At 36.6% G+C, this 20917-nt stretch overlaps 1 protein-coding gene across 1 annotated transcript; it reads right to left on the reverse strand.

Moving 5' to 3' along the window:
• Positions 1 to 6478: 6478 nt before the first annotated feature.
• fmodb (fibromodulin b) lies at positions 6479 to 17231 on the reverse strand. Its single transcript, XM_039682089.2, has 4 exons — positions 16921 to 17231; positions 16453 to 16503; positions 10707 to 11659; positions 6479 to 7665 (listed from the first exon to the last, which is right to left on the reverse strand). The coding sequence occupies exons 3-4, from the start codon at positions 11641 to 11643 to the stop codon at positions 7514 to 7516; spliced, it is 1089 nt and encodes a 362-aa protein (XP_039538023.2). The 5' UTR covers positions 11644 to 11659; positions 16453 to 16503; positions 16921 to 17231; the 3' UTR covers positions 6479 to 7513.
• Positions 17232 to 20917: the final 3686 nt, after the last annotated feature.

The raw sequence follows: 20917 nt of genomic DNA on the forward strand, positions 1-20917 counted from the left end.
AGCCAAATATGATCACATTTTTAAGTGCCTTTGTGGCAGAGCTTAAGGAACTGGAACAGACTGGAATTAAATGGATGGACTCTGAAAATTTAGTGCATACATGCAAAGTTTATTTACTCATGTGCTACTCAGATTTAGTTGCCCATCCCCTCCTGAGAAACACTAAACAGTTCAATGGCAAATGTGGGTGTGACTTCTGCCTTCACACCGGTGGTGGTCCATATGTCTGGGACAGTGGAGATTTCTTTAAGACTGCAAGAGAAGCTCAGCTTCCCCTATAATGTCAAACAAATAATGATCAAATGTGTACTATTGTGTTAACATTTTAATGAGTAAAAATGCGTTAGAACACGGTAATCTCGAAGACGAGTTCGTTCAGAATAAGCAACAAATAGCAGGTCGGCTGACTCATGCATACCTGTAGCGCGTCACAGTGCATGCATTTTCCTATGGCATTTCCCCGTTGAAGCTCGGCGTCCATTGACTTCAATGGGGCTGCTTTGAACAGTTTTTTTCAGTGCTGTTAAACTAGACGGTCATTGGATAAATGCTGCGATTATGTCCCGCCCACGGACGCCGGGCGTCTCTGGGGTGAATAGGGAAGTGGGCTGGCCTGGCGTCCGGGCGTCCGCGTGATGATTGGAGGATTGCATCTCCTTTTGATTGACAGCGATTTCACCCAATAAAAAAAAAAAAAAAATCGCTGACGCAGAAGCTAGTTTAAAGACTTCGTGCTCAGTCTCGTCGCGAATTTTGTGTGTATTTTACTCGAAAGACGAACTGCTGTACGATATTTCTTAGTATTTGCAATTTTCATCAGATATTTCACAGTTCTTCAACCTAATTCCCACATTTCTTCCGTCGATGTCAGGTGTCTTGTTGCATGTGCGGGCGTGGTGTTTGAATCACGGCACATCTGTTTAGTTTGGTTTCACTTTTTTGTGTTGGGATTCGGACATGCATTCTCCGCGTGTTTGTTTTCGGTTGTGAGTGCACAGGATGACCTTATGGTCGTACTCATGCGCAACGTTAGCGTTCTGTCTTGTCGTGTTCGCTCTGTTCAGTGTGTTGTGTGTTGTGTATTGTGTGGCACATGGTTTGTGTTTACATCGGCCGCGTGCTTTCATGTCATGTTTTGTCTTGTGTAGCACACAGCTTGTGTTTTAAACTAGCTGTGTGCTTTCATGTTGTCATGTTCTGTGTGAACACGTGTCTTATGAGTGTTCTCATCGTTCTTCAGTTCTCATTTTGTGTGAGCACAATTGCTTTTTAATTTGTTTTATTGGTCATGTGTTTTTGTCATGTTTGGTATGAGCATATGTCTTGTGCTTGTCATGTGTTTGTTGTGCCATATGTGCTTTCCTGTCATTGTGTCGACTCCCATCTTGTTTCCTGATTATTAGTTATTTTATATAGATTATTACCCCACCTGTGCTCCCTCGTTACCTGCCTTTTTTGCTCCCAATTTATTCCCCTTGTTTTTTTTTTTATCAATAAAATAAAGCCCAAATCAACTCTGCATCGAGTCCTCGCTCGTTTCACCATCCCCACACCTGACAGTCGAGTTTAAAAAAAAAAAAGAAGAAAAAAGAGCTTCCCCTCTTTGAAAGACCAGCAGCCGCCACTGGTCTGGGAAACCCCAGAACCACCTTTACAGACAGAGATGGATAATTTTCGGCATGCTATGCTTGCAATACCTGCTAATCCAGTAATGGGTGTGAAAGAACTGATATAACTGAATTGAACAGTGACTCAGTGTGACTGCTTATGGGTAGAATCTTAAGCAAACGCTCCTCTGTGTTTCCTTCTTCAGATACATATCGGACAATAAAAGTGAGCTGGTCTGAATGTGAAATGTCTGGGGTGGAGTCAACAATTATCCAAAAATATTTGGCCATCCTGATTTTATCCAGGATTACAGAGAGCAGCTTGTCACCCATCAAATCAATTAACTCCTCACACACAGTAGAAGAAAGATATGAAGGAGTCCCCTTGCCAAATTGTGCAATGTGCTCTCTAAGAAATGGATCAAATTGACTGATTAGTTCAAGGCAACCCAAGTAGTTTCCATTCTGGAGTGATTCAAATTGTTGGTTGTCTCCTCTGAAAGCAAGTCCTCGCTCAGATATAAATTTAATAACAGCAATTTCTCTTTTAAGAACCTGTGACCAGTACTGGCTCTCTGTTTCATACTGCCGTTTCAATTCATTGTCAATTTTACCCTGCTCTGCAGTTCTTGTAATCCACACAAGCATGCATTTGCGATGCGCGACAATCCGTTCATTTGCATACTTCAATCATTAAAACCATCAGCACATCCAAATTTTGAATGGGTTCTTGTCATTTACACCAAACAGTCGGCACACAAAACAATCTCGCAACAATGTCAGACGCCAATCTCGTCTGACATTTTCCGCATTCACTAGTCTGCGATTAAAAAGACTTTTTGAAAATCTTCTCTTTTGATTTTTATATTGTTGTTCTGATGAGAAATCCGCAGTCATATTTTGACAAAACTGTGGTCCTCTATCAGCCCAGTACTCCCGAACCTCGTTGTTGATCTCTCCCCAAGTTCCAGGATCAGTGCTTGTATATGCTGGATATCAACGGCGTGCAGGGTAGGAGAGGAAGCCGATGCAAGGCCGCTGATCTCAGGTTGATCTGCAGAAGTCTGTCTCGGCTCATTAATATTTGGTTTATCAACCCCAACCGTTATCGTTATCTCCTTGCTCAGTCCCATTATTTCCAACAGAAGATGAAGTCAATGTTTCAGGATAAGCATGAAACAAATTTTAACACTGTTAGATTTTACACAAACCTGTCAACATGGCTTGCTAATAGCGAATATAGGGGTGGGCGACGAGCTAAATGTTATATCATCATACAAGAACATTTTATCTATCTATGATATACTTCACAGCTATAGAAGTTATAGTTCTTATAGCTATAAAAGTTATAGTTCTTTTAATACGATTTTCATCATATCGAAATGTAATGCCACTAAAATTTAATAACTCTTGTCACCAATTTCAATATCACAAAAAAATAATAGTAGCTTAAGAAAAGAATCTCAAGCTTACTGATGACAAGAGTCACAAATAACAATAGAATAAAGACACATAAGAAACCAACTACTTGAATAACTGAAAGCACTGAATAATATTATATTGTATAAAGTAATCAAATATACAATATATGGTTTTCACTATAAATTCAATATTCATTCTTGTTAATTTTGCAAACGTGATTCAGTCAAGGGCAGTAAATTACTTTCTTTCTGATGTTTGATTAACATTATTGACACAAATGGCGACAGCAGCTTTATTAGCAGCTCCTGTCACTTTAAGACCTCAGGGTCTTTTACAGTCTATGGTCGGAACTTGTACGCTGTGCAAATCATCTCAAGTTCACCATGGTCTCAAAACGAGCACTTACAAAATGAATTCTCTCCCGCTGCTTAACTTACTGTGCCTGAGCACTTTAAAACAATTTGTATCTAAACCACAATGCTTAAAAACGCATTTAAATTATAAACTTACATGATGGCGCAGCAAAATGTACATATTTCTGCCAGATATCATATTCTGAGAATATGATGAAACAACAAAAGCAATATCCAATCATATTAATAATCAAACTTACTGAAAATTGGTGGGGTCGATGATGACGATGTGTCTTTATCTGCTCCAACATGTGCCCGGCCCACTTGCTGTTCCTCAACTTCTCCGTGATCATCAGCTTTAGTAAAATAACCCGATAGCTTGGGGATTTTTTTGAGCCCCACTTGCACATGTTTTTTTTAAAGATGATATTTTATTAGCTTTGCTATCAAAGACAAAGATAATGCGTGAGAATTTTAAGAATAGTCTAGAATGAAGTGAAGAGGGGGAGGCGATTGATTGGTTGATGCATAAATTCTAATAAGGCAGCCATAATCTGATAAGCCTACGTGCAGCAGCGGGTCGATCATTCATAAGTTAAATATAGAACAAATGTATTTGATTGGTCTTGGTATTTCAAATTAAAATGTGACATTTCAATCCACCATACCCTGCTGCCCACAGGGGTTTGATTGACAGGCGACTTCACAAATCATAACGACAACAGGCAATTTTGTCCGATAAACGTCGGTGGACTTGAACTTGAAAACGGTACGGTTTAAATTACTTAGATGACAATATTTGAAAGTTGAGACTTTGTTTCATATCAACATAAGCTGCTCTGAACTCTCTCTTGTATATTGGCGCATAGTCACTCAGTGTAACGTTAGTCTTTGCCCCGCGATGTATTTTTCAGTGCGTGAGTGAGATATTAAGAGCATGACTCATGAGATCTGCCTGGCTTGTAACACGATAATGAAAAGGGCGGGTCTTTGCGAACAGTCACTATAATTTTAATGAAAATTATTCATGATGGAATATATGGCAAAGCACCACTATAATAACAGGGCTAATTTGTTGGGGTGTGGTAAGGCTTTGGCAATAGAGAGCCTAAGTCCCTCCCCTTCCGGTCGACCACCATGGGACCTTATTTCGGAAAAATATTGAATGGTAGTCAATGGCGAGAGACAACAAATATTTTGATCTCGTTTGAATTGTGCCCTGAATTACACATCAGTGATGCTGAATTTAAATGACTTTTTTTTGGGGGGGGGAAAGATTTTTTTTCTGGAAGGGACTAAAGAACAAATCATTTTTATCAGCTGAAAGGCAGAATATAAATGTTTTTATCAAGTTAGATAGACATTATATAAAATTTTCAGGGTATGTTTTAGTGTTGGTAACATGTCCCACATTGTCCCACACAAACTTATAATTGTCCCACATTTGGTTTGTTTGATGGTGGTCACCCTAGTTAGAGATAATCCCAAAGTAATGTTGTACTTGCGAGCGTTTCTAGCTAAGACGTATGGCGACGTACACAGTGACGTAACGACGTCGTTCCCTGGGCACTTTAGTCAGTGGAAAAACAAATAGGTTCTGAAGCGGTTCGCAAGTTGAACCAGCTCCAAACCAACTTTGAACCAGCACCAGTTCCGAACCAGTTCTTTTTTTGGTGGAAAAGGGGTAACTGATATTTTTCAGAGGCTCCTGGGGCAAATGGCAGCCGCAGTAATGCCGTTTGGCTTGCTCCGTGTGAGACAACTTCAGCACTGGCTTCACAGCCGAGTCCCAAGTTGGGTGTGGCAGAGTAGCATGCTCCGTGTGACAATCACACCAGCCTGCCGCCAAACCCTCAACCTGTGGTCAGACCCTTTGTTTCTCAGGGCCAGAGTGCCCCTAGAACAAGTGTCCAAACATGCTGTGGTGTGGTCTAAACATTTTAAACATTTTGTCTAAAGGTCATATAAAGGTTAAATATCTTCTTGACTATTATTTTATGTCAGGCTTTACCGAGTTAAGAATCCCCAGTGGTTAAATATATTGCATAAATATTTATCTGCTCTTATGATGTTTTTCTCTGAGGCACAAGCCAATGTATTCAAGGATTATTAACATTTTTGCACCTCCTTGATAGATTAAAAAATGCACATAACAACAAGTATTTTTATTCAACAATATTTATTTTTTGTGGTTTTGTCTGCTCTGCACTTTTAGATTTTTGATATCTGTTTCTATCAAATTAGATATTTAGTAGGGGTGGACTGCGGTTTTAATGTCATACACAGATTTTCAGTTACACTGACTTTAAATGTTGATTTCAAATCAAATTTCAAATCAAGGTTTATAGGGATTGGAACTGAATGGTTGGTTGAAGTAGCTCTCTTTGGAGTGACTGCTCAGAGACCCCAGAGCAAGACTTAAACTGAATGTTCATGTTGCGCCATGGTTATGTTGACATTTCATCAGCTCCTTTGGGCAGTGTGTGACAAACTCATCTCCAGTAATTAATGTAAACACTGTCCTTGCAGAGCTCCCTTAAGCTCTCAACTAAGGTCAAAACTGTTTATTAAACCTAATGAATATGACTGGGATTTGCACATTCTCAGGGGGGAAACGTTAAAGTTCATCTGATTAAAAAAGGCTCAAAAATCCCCAAGCAACAATGCTTCACTATAAACATAGATGTATTGTGACAAGACAAGGTTTTTACAATATATTCCTCATGTTTTTAGTTGTTGTTTTTTTTTCTCTTTTTTTTTTTTAAAGAAATCCCATATTATTTATTTATCATGGATTTTATTGTTATTAGATAAATGACAATGACAGTGATGCAAGCTTTGATCAGGTTGTACAGTGTGTATAAACTGTTGTGGATCCAAAAAGCTTTTCAAGGTCTTCTTAACATTCTAAAAGTAATTGTACTTCTAGATGTTTAACTTTCCTCAGTTTTCACACATTTATATTTTTTGGTCATCATTAACTTTTCAAATGGTTTTTTTCAAATCTCAATGCAATTAACTTTCAGGCATACTTCTTGTTCCACTGCCAGAAATTGTGACATATAATTACAAAGCAAACACACAAAGTTTCCCAACAAACACTATTAATTGTTCCATGCATTTACTAAAAGATACACACTGTTACATTTTTGTACCCCCTTGATAGATTGAAAAATTCACATACCAACAAGTATTTTTATTCAACAATATTTATTTCTTGTGGGTTTTGTCTATACAAGCTCTGCACAATTGCTCTGTTTCTATCAAATTAGATGTTTACTAGGGGTGGACTGCGGTTTTAATGTCATACATATATTTTCAATTCCACTGACTTTAAATGTTGTTTTCAAATCAAATTCACAAGGTTTATAGGGATTGGAACTGATTCTAAAATCTTAACATTCTAAAAGGAATTGTACTTCTAGATGTTTAACTTTCCTCAGTTTTCACACATTTATATTTTTTGGTCATCATTAACTTTTCAAATGGTCATCTCAAAGGCATACTTCTTGTTCCACTGCCAGAAATTGTGACATATAATTACAAAGCAAACACCCAAAGTTTCACAAACACTCTTAGTTGTTCCATGCATTTACTAAAAGATACAAACTGTTAACCATCAAATATATTTTAAAATAATAATAATAAAAAAAAAAACATGTCTCTTGTACCCAGTAGCCAAGTACATTGACTTCATGCATCTAACCAGCTAACAAAAAAATATGTTCTAAGAACATTTTGCTAATGCTGCATTAAGTTATGAAAACATTTTCTATTAAAGTTCTCTAAACGTTAATTTTTTAGGGTTATCTGAATGGTAAGGGGACAATCCATTTTTATTATTTTCCAAACCATTTAACATTCCTGTCCTGATTCAGAAGTAAAATGGATGCTAATAGAAATTCATATTATAAAAGCTTGTTCATGCCTAATAAATCAAATGGTTTCATAATGTTAAAATCATTGTCCCAACTTGTTCTGTTGATTTTGGTAGGCTGATTTCTTTATTAAAATGCCCCAACATCACATGACTATCAAAAAGATCATACAAATGATAACTAAACTCTTATTTGCAAGATGTTGTCTATGGTCATATGAGAATAGGTTACTGTGGATGGCTTGTTGCCAGGCCTACAGGTCGATGTTGGTTGCCAGACGCAGACAGAGTACAGCTTCAGTGGGTATGTCTTGGGCTCTGATTGCATTGGCATCCAGGCGTAGTACACGCAGATTAGAGTAATTCTTTGTGTCCACAACTCTGCAAAAACTGCTCACTGAAAATTCTGAGAAATTTAGGGAAAGGATTAAGTTATTGTCTTATTCAAGCACAAACAAAGCCTAAACAGGGACATGAATGATTTGCATAATAATTATCATACACTCTTAAAAGAAAAGGTTCTATATAGATGAAAGGTTCTATATACAAATGAAGTTGTTGGTCAAATGGTCGCATCTAGACAGGGTGTGTCACTGTTTACTACATGTGTCGTTAACACAGTCTCATCCCAAAAAGTCATATAACTGACGTTTTGGGACGTATTTTGACCATACGTCAATATCCGCCTTTTTAGGGCCCCCTTAAACGTCGGTAGATGGCGATCCCGGGCCGTCATACAACTGACGCTTTACCTTTAACGTCAGTTAGGTGACGGGTTAGGTTTAGGGTTAGGTTTAGGTATGGGGTAGAGTTAGGATCCCATAACCTCATCTACCGGCGTTTAAGGGGGCCCTAAAAAGGCGAATATTGACGTATGGTCAAAAGACGTCCCAAAACGTCAGTTATATGACGTCTTGGGGTGAGACCGGGTTGGTGTCGTTGTTTCCTGAAGGAACTGTGTTATGTTGTTATCTATTGTCATGTGATGTGCTAGAACTTTGACTTTGATATCACAAGAGACAATTGAAAGACATTTTCACTCTATAAATACTGAAATGTTTTGTTTATTTGATTTTTTTTCCTTTCAAATTTTATTTTAATTTTTATTTCACTTTATTGCTGAAGTGAAAGCATGGGTCCCACTTTATATTAAGTGGCTTTAAGTACTATGTACTTACATTGAAATTAATAATTTGATACAATGGACTTATTGTGTACATACATGCTTTTACATTGTACTTATATTTTGAAAATACCTGCATGTAATTACAGCTGTAATTAATAAATGTAATTACATTTGTAATTACACAGTTGACCCTTCCCTTACACCTTAACCCACCCTTAAACCGACCTATACAACCACACCTAACCCTAACCCTACCCATATCACTCCTCAATAGCAACAAAATTTTTTACAATACAACCTGAACAAAATAAGTACATTGTACTTATTTTAGGATGTAAGTACATAGTACTTAAAGCCACTTAATATAAAGTAGGACCAAAGCATGTATAAGAGTAAACAAAGTTGTAGAAGTTTAAAACGACTAAAGCAAATTAATTGTACTAAACATTTTGATAACACTATAATAACTACACACTAATAATAATTAGTTAAGCATGCGTAAATAGTTAATGCATCATCCATAAAGCATTAATAGACATCAATAAGCAGTTTACAAATACAGCAATAAATGCTTTCTTCTTGATTTAAAAGTATATCTATAATTTGTTTAATAATTGTATTTTCATCCTTTATTAATGATCAATTTATCATTTCTAAATGAAGAATTGCATTTTTTTTAATAAACCAGTTATTTAAGAGTTGTCAGTGTTTCATTAGATTACTTAGAACATGTAAGTAAATGATTAATAAACTATTTAAATGTACATTCATACGTCTTATTATTCAGACATATAGTGATGGTTACTTAGTGTGTTAATAAATGCTTTTTAACGTATCTATGCTGTAATTCAGGGTTAATTCGGGTAGTTATAAAGCATTTAGTAAGACTATCCATGCCTTGTAAAGCATTTATAAAGGAGCTTTAAAGGCTATTAAATACTTCTATGTTCTGTGTCACTATGTTGTGTTTAACACAATCTCACATTTTACTGTTTAGAAAATTGATGCGCCTTTAAATCTCCTTTATAAATGCTTTACAAGACATGAATAGCCCTCACTTTAGATGAGCTCACAAAATAGTTAAACTGACCATTACTAAATGCGTTATAACTACCTGTATTATTTACTACTTTTACTTACACTTTCTAAGTGATCTTATGAATGATGTCAACTCTTACATAACTGGTTTGTAAATAATGCTATACTTCATTTATGAATTGATCATTAACAAAGTATGAAAATATAATTATTAAACACATTAGATATGCTTATACATAGATAGATATGCTTATAAATCAAGAAAAAAGCATTTATAGCTGTATTTATGAACTGATTATTAATGTCTATGCTTTATAAATTATGAATTAACTGTTTACTCATGTTCAACTAATGATTATTAGCGTCCAGTTATTATAAAGTGCTACCAACATTTTATATTTTATACAATATATATATACATACATACATACATATATATATACATACATATATATATATATATATATATATATATATATATATATATATAAAATATATGAAGAGTTCAGATGCAAAAGCCTCTAAATGCCATTTGAAATTTTCTTCTTTAATGACGATTTCTTTAAAGAAAATTTCAAATGGCATTTAGAGGCTTTTGCATCTGAACTCTTCATATATTTATATATATTTGACTAAATAATCTAAAAATGCCATGAAATCAAAGTCATGTCTAATAAGTTGTGTTTCAAATGTGAATTTGATATCACAAAATAAATGTATGTTTGTCTAGGCACATGCATCTCATTGGAAAGGTCTGAGACTCAAGGTTCGGTGACTGTTTTTTTTACTGATATGTTTTGTCAAGATTAGAAAAGGGTTTGATTATAAAATAGTTCTGTAAATTTTGTCATATGAAACATGACACCACCAACTAGGGGTAAGAGCCCACTAAAAGGTACTGTTTCCATGGCAATTAAATGTCTGATTTCAAAATGTTTTTTCACTGATAAATACGGAGGGTGTAAGCTTTCAAATGATACCTTATGATGACTAATATATTAGAGTAAAAAGAGGCAATAAAAACAGATCACCAAGCGACCAGCTAGCAAGATGGTGAATTGCAATTTTTGATTATAGGAATTTAATTGCACCATTTCTTTTTCTTTTTTTTTTCTTTTTTTTTATATATGGAAGCACATATGCAATATACATTTCTAAAAAAAAAAATTGGCTGTTTTGAAACATGCCACTAGGGCAAGCTCATACTTTCAGGAGAAGATATGGAAATAAGCCTCTGACATGCCTGGTCTTATCTGTAACATTTTCCGGTGTTTGTTCTGTACCTTTGATCTTGTTGGCCTGGAGATACAGATTCTCCAGACTGGTGCTGATAGTGGGAATCCTCTCCAGCTTGTTGAAGGACAGATCGAGTTCCACAAGTGTGCTGACATTGAAAGCGTTGGGTGGAATTCCTCCATTGGTGAGCTGGTTGTGGGACAGCCGTACGAAGCGCAGCTCAGGCCGTTGGCTCAGGAAGTCGGCAGGAATGCTGGATATATGGTTGTATTCAAGGTACAGTTGGCTCAGCTTTGGCGGCAGACTTTCTGGAATCTTCTTCAATCGGTTCCCTCGCAAGTCTAACAGGGTTAAGGACAGCAGACCATCAAGTGCGTGACCGAGATCTTCAATGGCATTCATTTGGAGATGGAGGGCCGTCAGGTTGCTCATTCCACGGAAAGAGTGGACCGGGACTACCGAAATGTTGTTGTGGTTCAAGTGTATATATCGTAGGGAACGTGGTAAACCCTGTGGAACACGGCTCAGGTTGTTGTTGTGTAAAAAGAGGCGCTCAAGGTTTGGTAGTTTAGCGAAGACTTTGTCAGCAATCTTGTCGGAGCTCAGTTTATTTGTCTGCATGCAGATCCAAGCTAAATTTGGAGCATTATCAAAGATGCCATTTGTGATTCCTGTGATCTGGTTATTTTGCAAGTATACATACTTAATATGAGATGGTACGAACGGCACGTGCTGTAGTCTGCGGGTGTTGCAGTACATTGCTTTGGGGTAGGTAGAAGGACAATCACACTCCAAAGGGCAGTCCAGCACAGAGGGCTCATCCTCTGTACTTGAAGAGGCGAGATTGTTATTGTGGCTACGGCCATAACCATGACTGTAGGCTCGGTTGCGCAGATAACTTAGCCAGGTCAAAGAGTTGGTCTGTTGTGTCATGGAAAAATTGACAAGGCTTGCCAGCAAAAGCAGAAAAATCCAACCTCTCATTGTCCCTACGAGTTGCCTGTCAAGACACAAATACCAGCCTGATCTCATGAAACGTGTCTCTATAGCACGCATTGTATTTATCGTGCAATTTATATGCAAAAATGTGTTTTTATCAGTGTTCGGGAGTAGTTAACTCCAAGTAGCGACGCTACTAACTTAACTACATTTTTCAGTAGCTTGGCAGAAGCTCAGTTGCTTTTTAAACTGTCTAGCTTTTCCAGTATCTAACTACTTTTTGCAGCAAGTAGCGGTGTAGCACGAGCAAAAGCTACATTTCGTTTGTCGAGCCTGCGCGAATCAGCATCACGTATCTTGCGGTTAACGGTTCACTGACGTACAGATGTGGGTTGACACCTGTCTATGGTTGACACACCCATAATATGATTATCCATGATGGAACAAGACGTGACGGCAGATTTGGAGGATGGAGAAACAACGTTAATTACCAAAGGCCTTATTTGTCCAAGTTCAATCTGTATTTTTGAATGCAATTTACGTTGGATGTATATTTCGTTCTTGCAATGTTGTAGGCTATTTGTCGCAATTTTGCACTTTTGACAGTCTGAGATATTTGAGTGTTGTGTGTAATAAAACAATACTCTTTGAAATCATATTTGCATTGCCTTGTTTTAAACACTAAATATTTTACTTAAAACATTCCTCAAAAACGTATTCAATTATTTATAATATACGTTGGTCAAAAAAAGCTAAAGTTTCAATGTAGCTACTTTTTGATAGTAACATGTAGTGTAGCTAACTACTTTTCCAAAAGGGTAGGGGGAAGTTGGGGAAGCTACTCTGAAACTGTAGTTTGACAAGCTACAGGGGTTGGACAATGAAACTGAAACACTGGCCAATGTTGGAGGTTTCACATCTATATGCCTGGCGGCCAATCTTCAGAGTGAAGCACGGGTGGATCAGTGATGGTTTGAGCTTCAATATCTTGACAATCCTGATTGTATTTGATGGACACGACACTGCCAAGGACTACCAAACCCTTCTGGAGGATCATGAGCACCTGATGCTCAAACCGTGTATCAGCATGATCATGCACCAACACACACAGCAAGACTTGTGACAGAAGGGTTTGATGAAGATGAAAGTGACGTTGAACATCTCCCATGGTCTGCACAGTCACCAGATCTGAATATTATTGAGGTGTTTTGGAGGAGCGAGTCCACCAGCATCATATAGTGACCTGGACACTGTTCTGGAAGAGGAACGGCTCATAATCCCTCTGGTCACTGTGAAGGACTTCTATCTGTCAATTGGTGCTGTATTTGGATGCAAATGAGGCCCTTACCATTCTAACAAATTATTGTGTTGTAAGACCAGGTGTTTCAGTTTCATTGTCCAACCCCTGTATTACACACAACACTCAAATATCTCAGTCTGTTTGTCAAAAGTGCAAAATTGCAACAAATAGCCTACAACATTGCAAGAACAAATTATACATTCAACATAAATTGCATTTAGAAAATTTTGCATTTAGAAAAAACAAAACAAAAAAAACAAAAAACGATTGACCTTGGACAAAATAAGACCATGGGTAATTAACGTTAGTTGTTTCTCCATCCTCCAAATCTGCTGTCACCTCTTGCTCCATCATGGATAATCATAATATGGGTGTGTCACTGTCAACCCATTTCTTTACGTCAGTGAACCGTTAGCCGCAAGATGCATGATTAAACAACAGGTGGCGGTAATGGCAAAAAATTAGTTTGTAATCTAACAAGAAGAAGAATATCCTTGCATCGCGCTGATTCGCGCAGGCTCGACAAATGCAATGTAGCTTTTGCTCGCGCTACACCGCTACTTGCTGCAAAAAGTAGTTAGCTACTGGAAAAGCTACACTGTTTAAAAAGCAACTGAGCTACTGCCAAGCTACTGAAAAATGTAGTTAAGTTGGTAGTGTCGCTACTTGTAGTTAACTACTCCCCAACACTGGTAATACACACTTACCCCACACAACAAATACCAGCCTAGAACACATTGTATTTATCATGCAATTTATACACAAAAATTTGTTTTTACGTGCATATGACACGCAGTTTTGGAGTGCATATAATACACACTTTATGGTGTGTAATACACATGTACCTCACACCAATAATCCTACCCAAGGGGTTTACAGTAGCCTGACTTCATCATACTCATATTTTTGTCGGAATATGAGTCTGAGACCGCTCCGTAGGGCTTTGATTACGAGGCGTGTCTTAACCAAACCAGGAAAAAAAAAAAACTCAGAAAAAAAAAAAAAACAATCAGAGCAACCGCGGTAACTCAACAACTTTGCATAGTGCAGTTTTCAACTATAGAACTTACTTATTTTAGAAGTAAAATAACGAGTGTTGCTTCTTTTCCTTACTCCTCCATGAGTGCGACCAAAGGAGAAACCACAACGACCACAGGCTTTTCATTACGTCCCATCTTCTTAGCGACCGTCAGAGCCAGCTGATAAGTTACACTTTTCCCGAATCATAGGAAGGACGCCAAAAATATCTTTTTGATCGACAAATGCCTTGATTGCAGTTCTCTGTTTGTCTATTAAAATGATTGCGCTGTCGATTTATTTTACAAAAGACGCGACAGCGGAATCTATACATCTCAATTCTCCAGCTCCAGTCATCTTTGACTGTTGGAGACCAGTTTAGCGCTCTTTGATAACGTGAGGATTACGTCCCTGCAGCTCATCTGTCCATCATCGTATAAAGCCCGACCTGGCAATTTGATTGGCCCGAACGTTTCTTGTCTGATCATAATTACTCCTCAATGGATCGAGTCCAGACCGAACTTCCCGACCAAAAGATGTTGTGGGCGAAGTTCGGGCTGGCATCTAGGCTAGGTTTAAAGTGAAATGCACGTAAAAACTCATTTTCGTGTTTAAAATTCATCTTAAATACAATGCGCGCTATAGAGATGCATTTCATTAGATCGGGTTGGAAATACATTATGTAAATACTTTATCTTTTCTGAGACCACTAGTGAAAAACACTTCTGTTTTACATTTTTTTATATAATTAAATAGCCATTTGTTATTAGAAATTACTCATAATCAAATTATGTTTTTTTTCCAATACAAATTCTTTAAATTATTTTCAAATAGTATTATTATTATTATTATTGATGATGATGATGATGATGATGTCATGATGATCATCTTGTTAAAGAGCATAATGTGTATATTTAAGAAAGAACATTTGACTGTCTGTACAAACTATCACATGATCAATGTCACACACATTTGATTTGATTAGTGACACTGAAATTTCTTTTTAATTTCATTTCATAATATTTATTTATTCTACAAACGCTCAGAATTATAAAATCCCATATCCCATAAAAGACTTTGCGACCCAACTGTATATAGTCAGTATAGGCACATACCATTTCCTTGTGCTTCAATATGAGCAGTTTTAAAGGACATTATTACTGCTCTCAAGCCTCAAGGAGCAGACATGCATCTTAAATCTTCCTGACAATAAACTATCATTACAAGAAATCATAATTATTTGTATGAGGTATGTTTAACAGTACATCTCTCAGAGCAAAGTTCTGGTTAAAACTAACACAGTCTTATGAAAATTCCCTCAGGTCTGGGCAAGTATGCCACAAGGGATCTCATTCTTTGCTTTTTTTTTTTTTTAAAAAAAGCACAATGTTTTGGAGTTTTGCCTAAGGGAAGCTTCGGTACTGTTTAAAGACTTGATGATGGATAAATCCATCTTTTTGGTGCTGCATGGTGACAGCTTAAAATCACTACACTTATGTACATAATACATCTGCTTAAATTCTTGTTTAAACATGTATCGTGTTATTAATTTGGTTCAGTGAGGGGGTGTTGTGTAACATGTTTATGGATCAAGCATAAGTTTATGGATGTGTCTAATTGACTTACTAGTTAACACTTTATATTATTGTCTTTAATGTCTTCACGAACATCAAAAAAAATAGGTACAATGTACTTATTGTGTTCATGTTGTATTGCAAAGCACTTGCTGTTACGGGTACAGGTGAAGTTAGGAACAGGTGGGGTAAGGAAAGTACAAGCGCATTTTATCAAATTTTAATTTTAGTACATATAGTGTAAAGAGACACTTACCGGATCGGATTCGTTCGTGTCTATGGCACGAATGTCATTTCTCGTGGCATTTATACGCCAAAAACAGTTTTTGCGTGTATTTGGCACGCGATTTTCGCGTACATATGATACGCACTTTTTTGCGTATAATACGCACGAACTCCCCACCCCCCTCCCCCCTAAACCTAACCCAGGGTTTTTTAGTGCGTACCATATACACGGAAAAAACACTTTTGGCGTATAAATGCCACGAGAAATGACACTCGTGCTATAGATACGCATCTTCATGAGACTGTGTTGTCTTCAAAACCCATGAATAATATCAAAATCATAAAGACATTTGTTTATGTTGAAGAGAAAGAACAATACTTGCTCTTCAATCCTATTTGTGCGTTGTTGTTTGTTTGTTTGTTTGTTTTTTCAAACTACGGTTCAGGGTTTTGGTTTAAGAAGTAAACTTCCTTAAAGAAAATGGCTATAATCGTGTAACATTATTACCCTTTAAGTTTCATAAGGCAGACTAAATGTCCTTAATAAAAATTAGAGAAAGTTCAGAGAGGAAAAATAATAAAATCCCATTAAAGTCAAGTTATATGTAAACTACATGGACAAACAAAAAACAATTATCTTCTTCAGTAAAAAAAAAAAAAAAATCAAGAACGTTTTTATCATAATGCAGGGTAGACTTTCATCCAACATATCTACTAAAATAAAGATTAAACACATACCTGTGTTTGTAGACTTTGTGGTTTTCCGGTCTTTTGTGTGTGTTTCAGTCACTTTGGAATAAGAAAAGTGTAGAAAAGGGGGTAAATAAAAAAAAAAAAAAAAATAATGAAGAGTTCAGATGCAAAAGCCTCTAAATGGTATTTGAAATTTTCTTCTTTAATGATGATTTTTATCAAACTTGTATATTTAAGTTCAGTAATTTCACTTAAATAACAATTAATAGGTAATTATCATTGCCATTTAAGTGAAATCACTGAACTTAAATATACAAGTTTGATAAAAAATCATCATTAACGAAGAAAATTTCAAATGGCATTTAGAGGCTTTTGCATCTGAACTCTTCAAATCATGCTCCATGCAAATGTTAAATAATGAACCCAGCATATAATTAATTTTTGTATTACACACGCACTGTAATTGTGAAATACATTTCTAGACATGCAGAAGAAAAAAAACATGAACTGTACCTTGTTTTATGTACCTCGCTTTATACAAAAGACCACATTCCAACGAACAGATACAGTTGTACAGCCCAGAGCCTTCTGTGCAAAGCCTTTACAGTGAACATTTGTCTTATGCTTCACTAACATGTTATGCTGTGTTTTGTGCCTGAGGCTTTGTGAATATGAGTGCCAAAACATCTGCATTTTAACAGCCTGGTTTCATAGATTCTGTAAGGACGGGACCCCTGCCTTATCATTATCCCTACAGAATGAGCCTTTGTGTGCGTGCATTTTTGGGGTATTTGACTTAGTATGATCAGGCATGCTTTATCTTTGGTTTAAATTACAGTGGTTTTAAAGGGCTACTTAACATTAAACTACGCTGTGAACTCTGTTCAAATACCTTGTAGTTGAAACAACAGATTTGAGTGAAACCAATAAAACTGGACATGTCAACATAGCCCAGAATCTCTAACAACTGGCGAGCAATAGTAAAAGCTAAAAGCATTGTTATATAAATTACAAAAACAAAACAGGTACCCATAAATATCAAAGGGTTCAAAATTAAGAACCCATTATGGATCATTGCAAGCGTTTAAATGGTCTTAATGAATGGAAGGTGTTGTTTTATGTGCAAACTATTTCCATCAAATTAAGAAATCCCCAGAAAACTTGGAAATATTTAACCATATTTATGTGTTTGTTTGTTTTTTTCTATGTTTATAAAACGTCATGGTGTATTTCATTAAATCATCATGGCTGAACCAACATAATGGGGAAAGTACTCATATGGAGACAATTAGTCATTCATTTATTTGTCACAAGGGAATGTTTAACCAGCAGTCATTGAGCTTAATGCAGATTGTTTTATACTTGATTTAAATAATGCGCACAGATGTGTATTATATAACATTGTGATGTAATGGTTTAGGCTGTTGTTTATAGCCGGGTGCATATACATAACATAACACACTCCCCAGCGTATCAAACACAGCAAGCATTACAAAACAAACATTAATACTTAATTGGTTTTAAAAAGTGAATGATAAACTGGAGAGCAAAAACCTTAATTGACTTGCTACAGCGTTAAAAGAAATGTGATACTTAGCTGACTTTCTGCAACAATGAAATAAACCAATACAGTGATTGTACAGTACACTTCAAAAGATAGTCAGCAAGAGTCAAAAAATAGCTTTTTCAACAACATTAATTTGATCAAACGTGACAGTGAATGCATTTATATTGATACAACATATTTCTTTTTCAAATAAATGCTGTTCTTTGGAAATTTCGGTTACACTTTATTTTGCAGTGTCCTTGTTAAATATTTTACACATTTACATTTATCCATTTAGCTAATGCTTTTATCCAAAGTGACTCACAATTGCTATATATGTCAGAGGTCGCACGCCTCTGGAGCAACTAGAGGTTAAGTGTCTTGCTCAGGGACACATTGGTGTCTTGCAGTGGATTCGAACCCGGGTCTCTCACACCAAAGGCATGTGTCTTATCCACTGCACTATCAAAATGCACCACAAAATCCTATCCTAACCCTATACATGTAGTTAATTATTATTGCTAAGTACTTAAATGTAGAATTTCACTGTAACACGCAAATAAAGTGTAACCCAAATTTCTATTCATCAAATAATCTTATTATATTATATTATATTACATATTTGTGTCAGTTTTTCAACTTTTTTCAACCTTAAAATTTTTTATAATAATAAATGTTTCTTGAGCACAGAATCAGCATTTCTAAATGATCATGTGAAGGAAGACTGTGTTTTTGCCATCATAGGAACAAATTACATTTTAGAATAAATTAAAATAGAGAACAATTGTTTTAAATGAATGATATTTCACACTATTACAGTTTTTATTTTGCCTTGGTGAGCAGAAACTGAAATCTTACCGATTCCAAACTCGTGTGTGCACAGAAGGCATTAAAGGCACACTATGCAAGATTTGTACCTTAACATATCAGCTTCAAAGTCGTTTCGGTGGTAAGTCATAGTAGGGCGAATCATCCTGGTAGTAAAGCTTGGGGGGGGCGGGGGGCACCGCCGGAAAAACCAGCACTGCAAGTTTGAGAGCGGCGCCCCTGACAAATTTCGCGAGAATCACAAAATGCTTTACGGCAACGACGTCACACACATCAACGACAACATATGAAGCCACTTGCGAGCATCCAAGAAAAGTCGGTCAGACTCAGAAATGTCCAGAAAAAGGAAAAGAGAATCGGACCATGCTAGAAACCAGGCTTTCAGTCGTTGGCGCAAGCTTAAAAGCAGCACTGGATGCAACAACAATGCTGACCTGGCAATCTTGTTGATGGACTTGTAAGTAAATCTCTTATTTGTTAACTTGTTTGCGTTCTATGTTGTATGTTGCTGCGCTGACTTGTAGTATGTAATTTTTTACGGTGCTGTTCATTCATCCATTGTTGATAATTAGACCAGTTCAATAATTCCCACATACGTCTAGCTAGCTTTCGATTAACAGAGCTGTAAGCAGACTTCCTAACAAACAGTCGTTTCTCTTAGTTTTTTTTTTTTCGTTATGTTTTATTGCCTAGCTTGGCACTAGAGCTAGTTTGCCAGCTGAACTCAGGTGTTGTGATGTGTATTTATCACGTAACGTTAGTCCTGTGTCTGGTTCGGATTTCTTATAGCATGTGTGCTTATACAAACTTTAGCTGACTAACAGTGCACTTCCCTGTAAATTTACTTCAAATTGTGTTGATTATGAGTCAATTAAAGGAGAACTCCGGCGAACAATGAACCTTTGGTCTAATAAAACATTGGTACCTAGTCAATCGTTCTCTGAGTTTTGTTTTCATGATAATCGAATGTAAAGAGTTTTATCTCTAAAAACTGTTTAGCGTATAATGCTAGTAATGGGGGCATTGAGTAAGTAAAAAGTAATCGCTAGTTTATACCACTAACAAGGTTCAAAATAGCCCCACACTCACACAGTAACATAATGAGGGTCCATACATGCAAAACGAAGCATTGAGAACTTTGTAAGTGTACAGACCGTTTAATAAGAAGATACTTTATGAAGACAGTTCACTTCGTGTATACAGGCAGGAGCCATCTTAAAAAATAGTCTCGGTAAGTCGATCCCCGAACGCCGTTCATACAGTTCAGAAGTTTGTTGAACTTCATAGAGTTCAAATCACTCAGCACGACGTTCGTGGTTTGACTTATCGAGACTATTTTTTAAGTTTTTTTATTTTTTTAGTATTTAAAATACTAGCATAATTAGTAGCCTAGTGGCTATAAAGCCAGCGCTGGCATTTGAAAAAAAAAACAAAAAAACACAAGGCTAACGTTACGTCTGGAATTATACATGCAAATACATTTAAAATGATTAAGTCTTAGCCTACTTACAGGTTGTGGCCCAACAACTGCTGCCTCTGGTTTTAAAGTTGGATCTGCTTCATGTTTTAGTAACAGTTTCTTGTTGAATCCGGTGTTGAATTTGTGGAGATTCTGGAAGCTGTCTTCCGTAAAATGCGCAGCACAGAGAGCTAGATTATGATCATCACTTTCAGGAATATAATCAAACATAAATTGTATCCATTGTTGACGAAGTAGCATCCGTGGGAAGCTCAAACACAGACCTGTCAGCTGGGTGAACACACAACTCACTCGACGTGCTGCAGAAATATGCGCATGCCCTTTCCTGCATATTCCGAAAGGAGTGGTTGATGCAAATGGGTTGGTGACGTACGATAACCCAGCTGTAGTCCCAATCGAGTCGTTTTTTTAGGCGTTTACACTTCCTGGTTTTTAAAAGATGATATCTCTGCTTACATTAAACTTTCAGCACTGCAACTTTGCAGATACTGTTCATGCACCATCAGCAACATTACACACTATTTAAAATGAAAAAAGTGAAATCGCAGTCAACCCCCCCTTTAAATCTCGACGCTGTTGATGTTGATTCCTGCGATTATCATGAGGACATAGTCAATATCTCACATTATTATTAGGACATATATAAGCCTAGAGGT

The sequence above is a fragment of the Pimephales promelas genome, chromosome 14, assembly GCF_988280905.1.
Source record: "Pimephales promelas chromosome 14, fPimPro1.hap1.1, whole genome shotgun sequence".
In the NCBI taxonomy this organism is placed as follows: Eukaryota; Metazoa; Chordata; class Actinopteri; order Cypriniformes; family Leuciscidae; genus Pimephales; species Pimephales promelas.

What these genes read in the sequence shown, in the direction of transcription:
- fmodb (XM_039682089.2), bottom strand. Translation starts at nt 11,643, where the DNA reads ATGAGAGGTTGGATTTTTCTGCTTTTGCTGGCAAGCCTTGTCAATTTT. An exon ending in CCAGGCCAACAAGATCAAAG is followed by an intron (nt 7,666 to 10,706) that starts GTACAGAACAAA and finishes TAAATTTCTCAG; the next exon opens with AATTTTCAGTGAGCAGTTTT.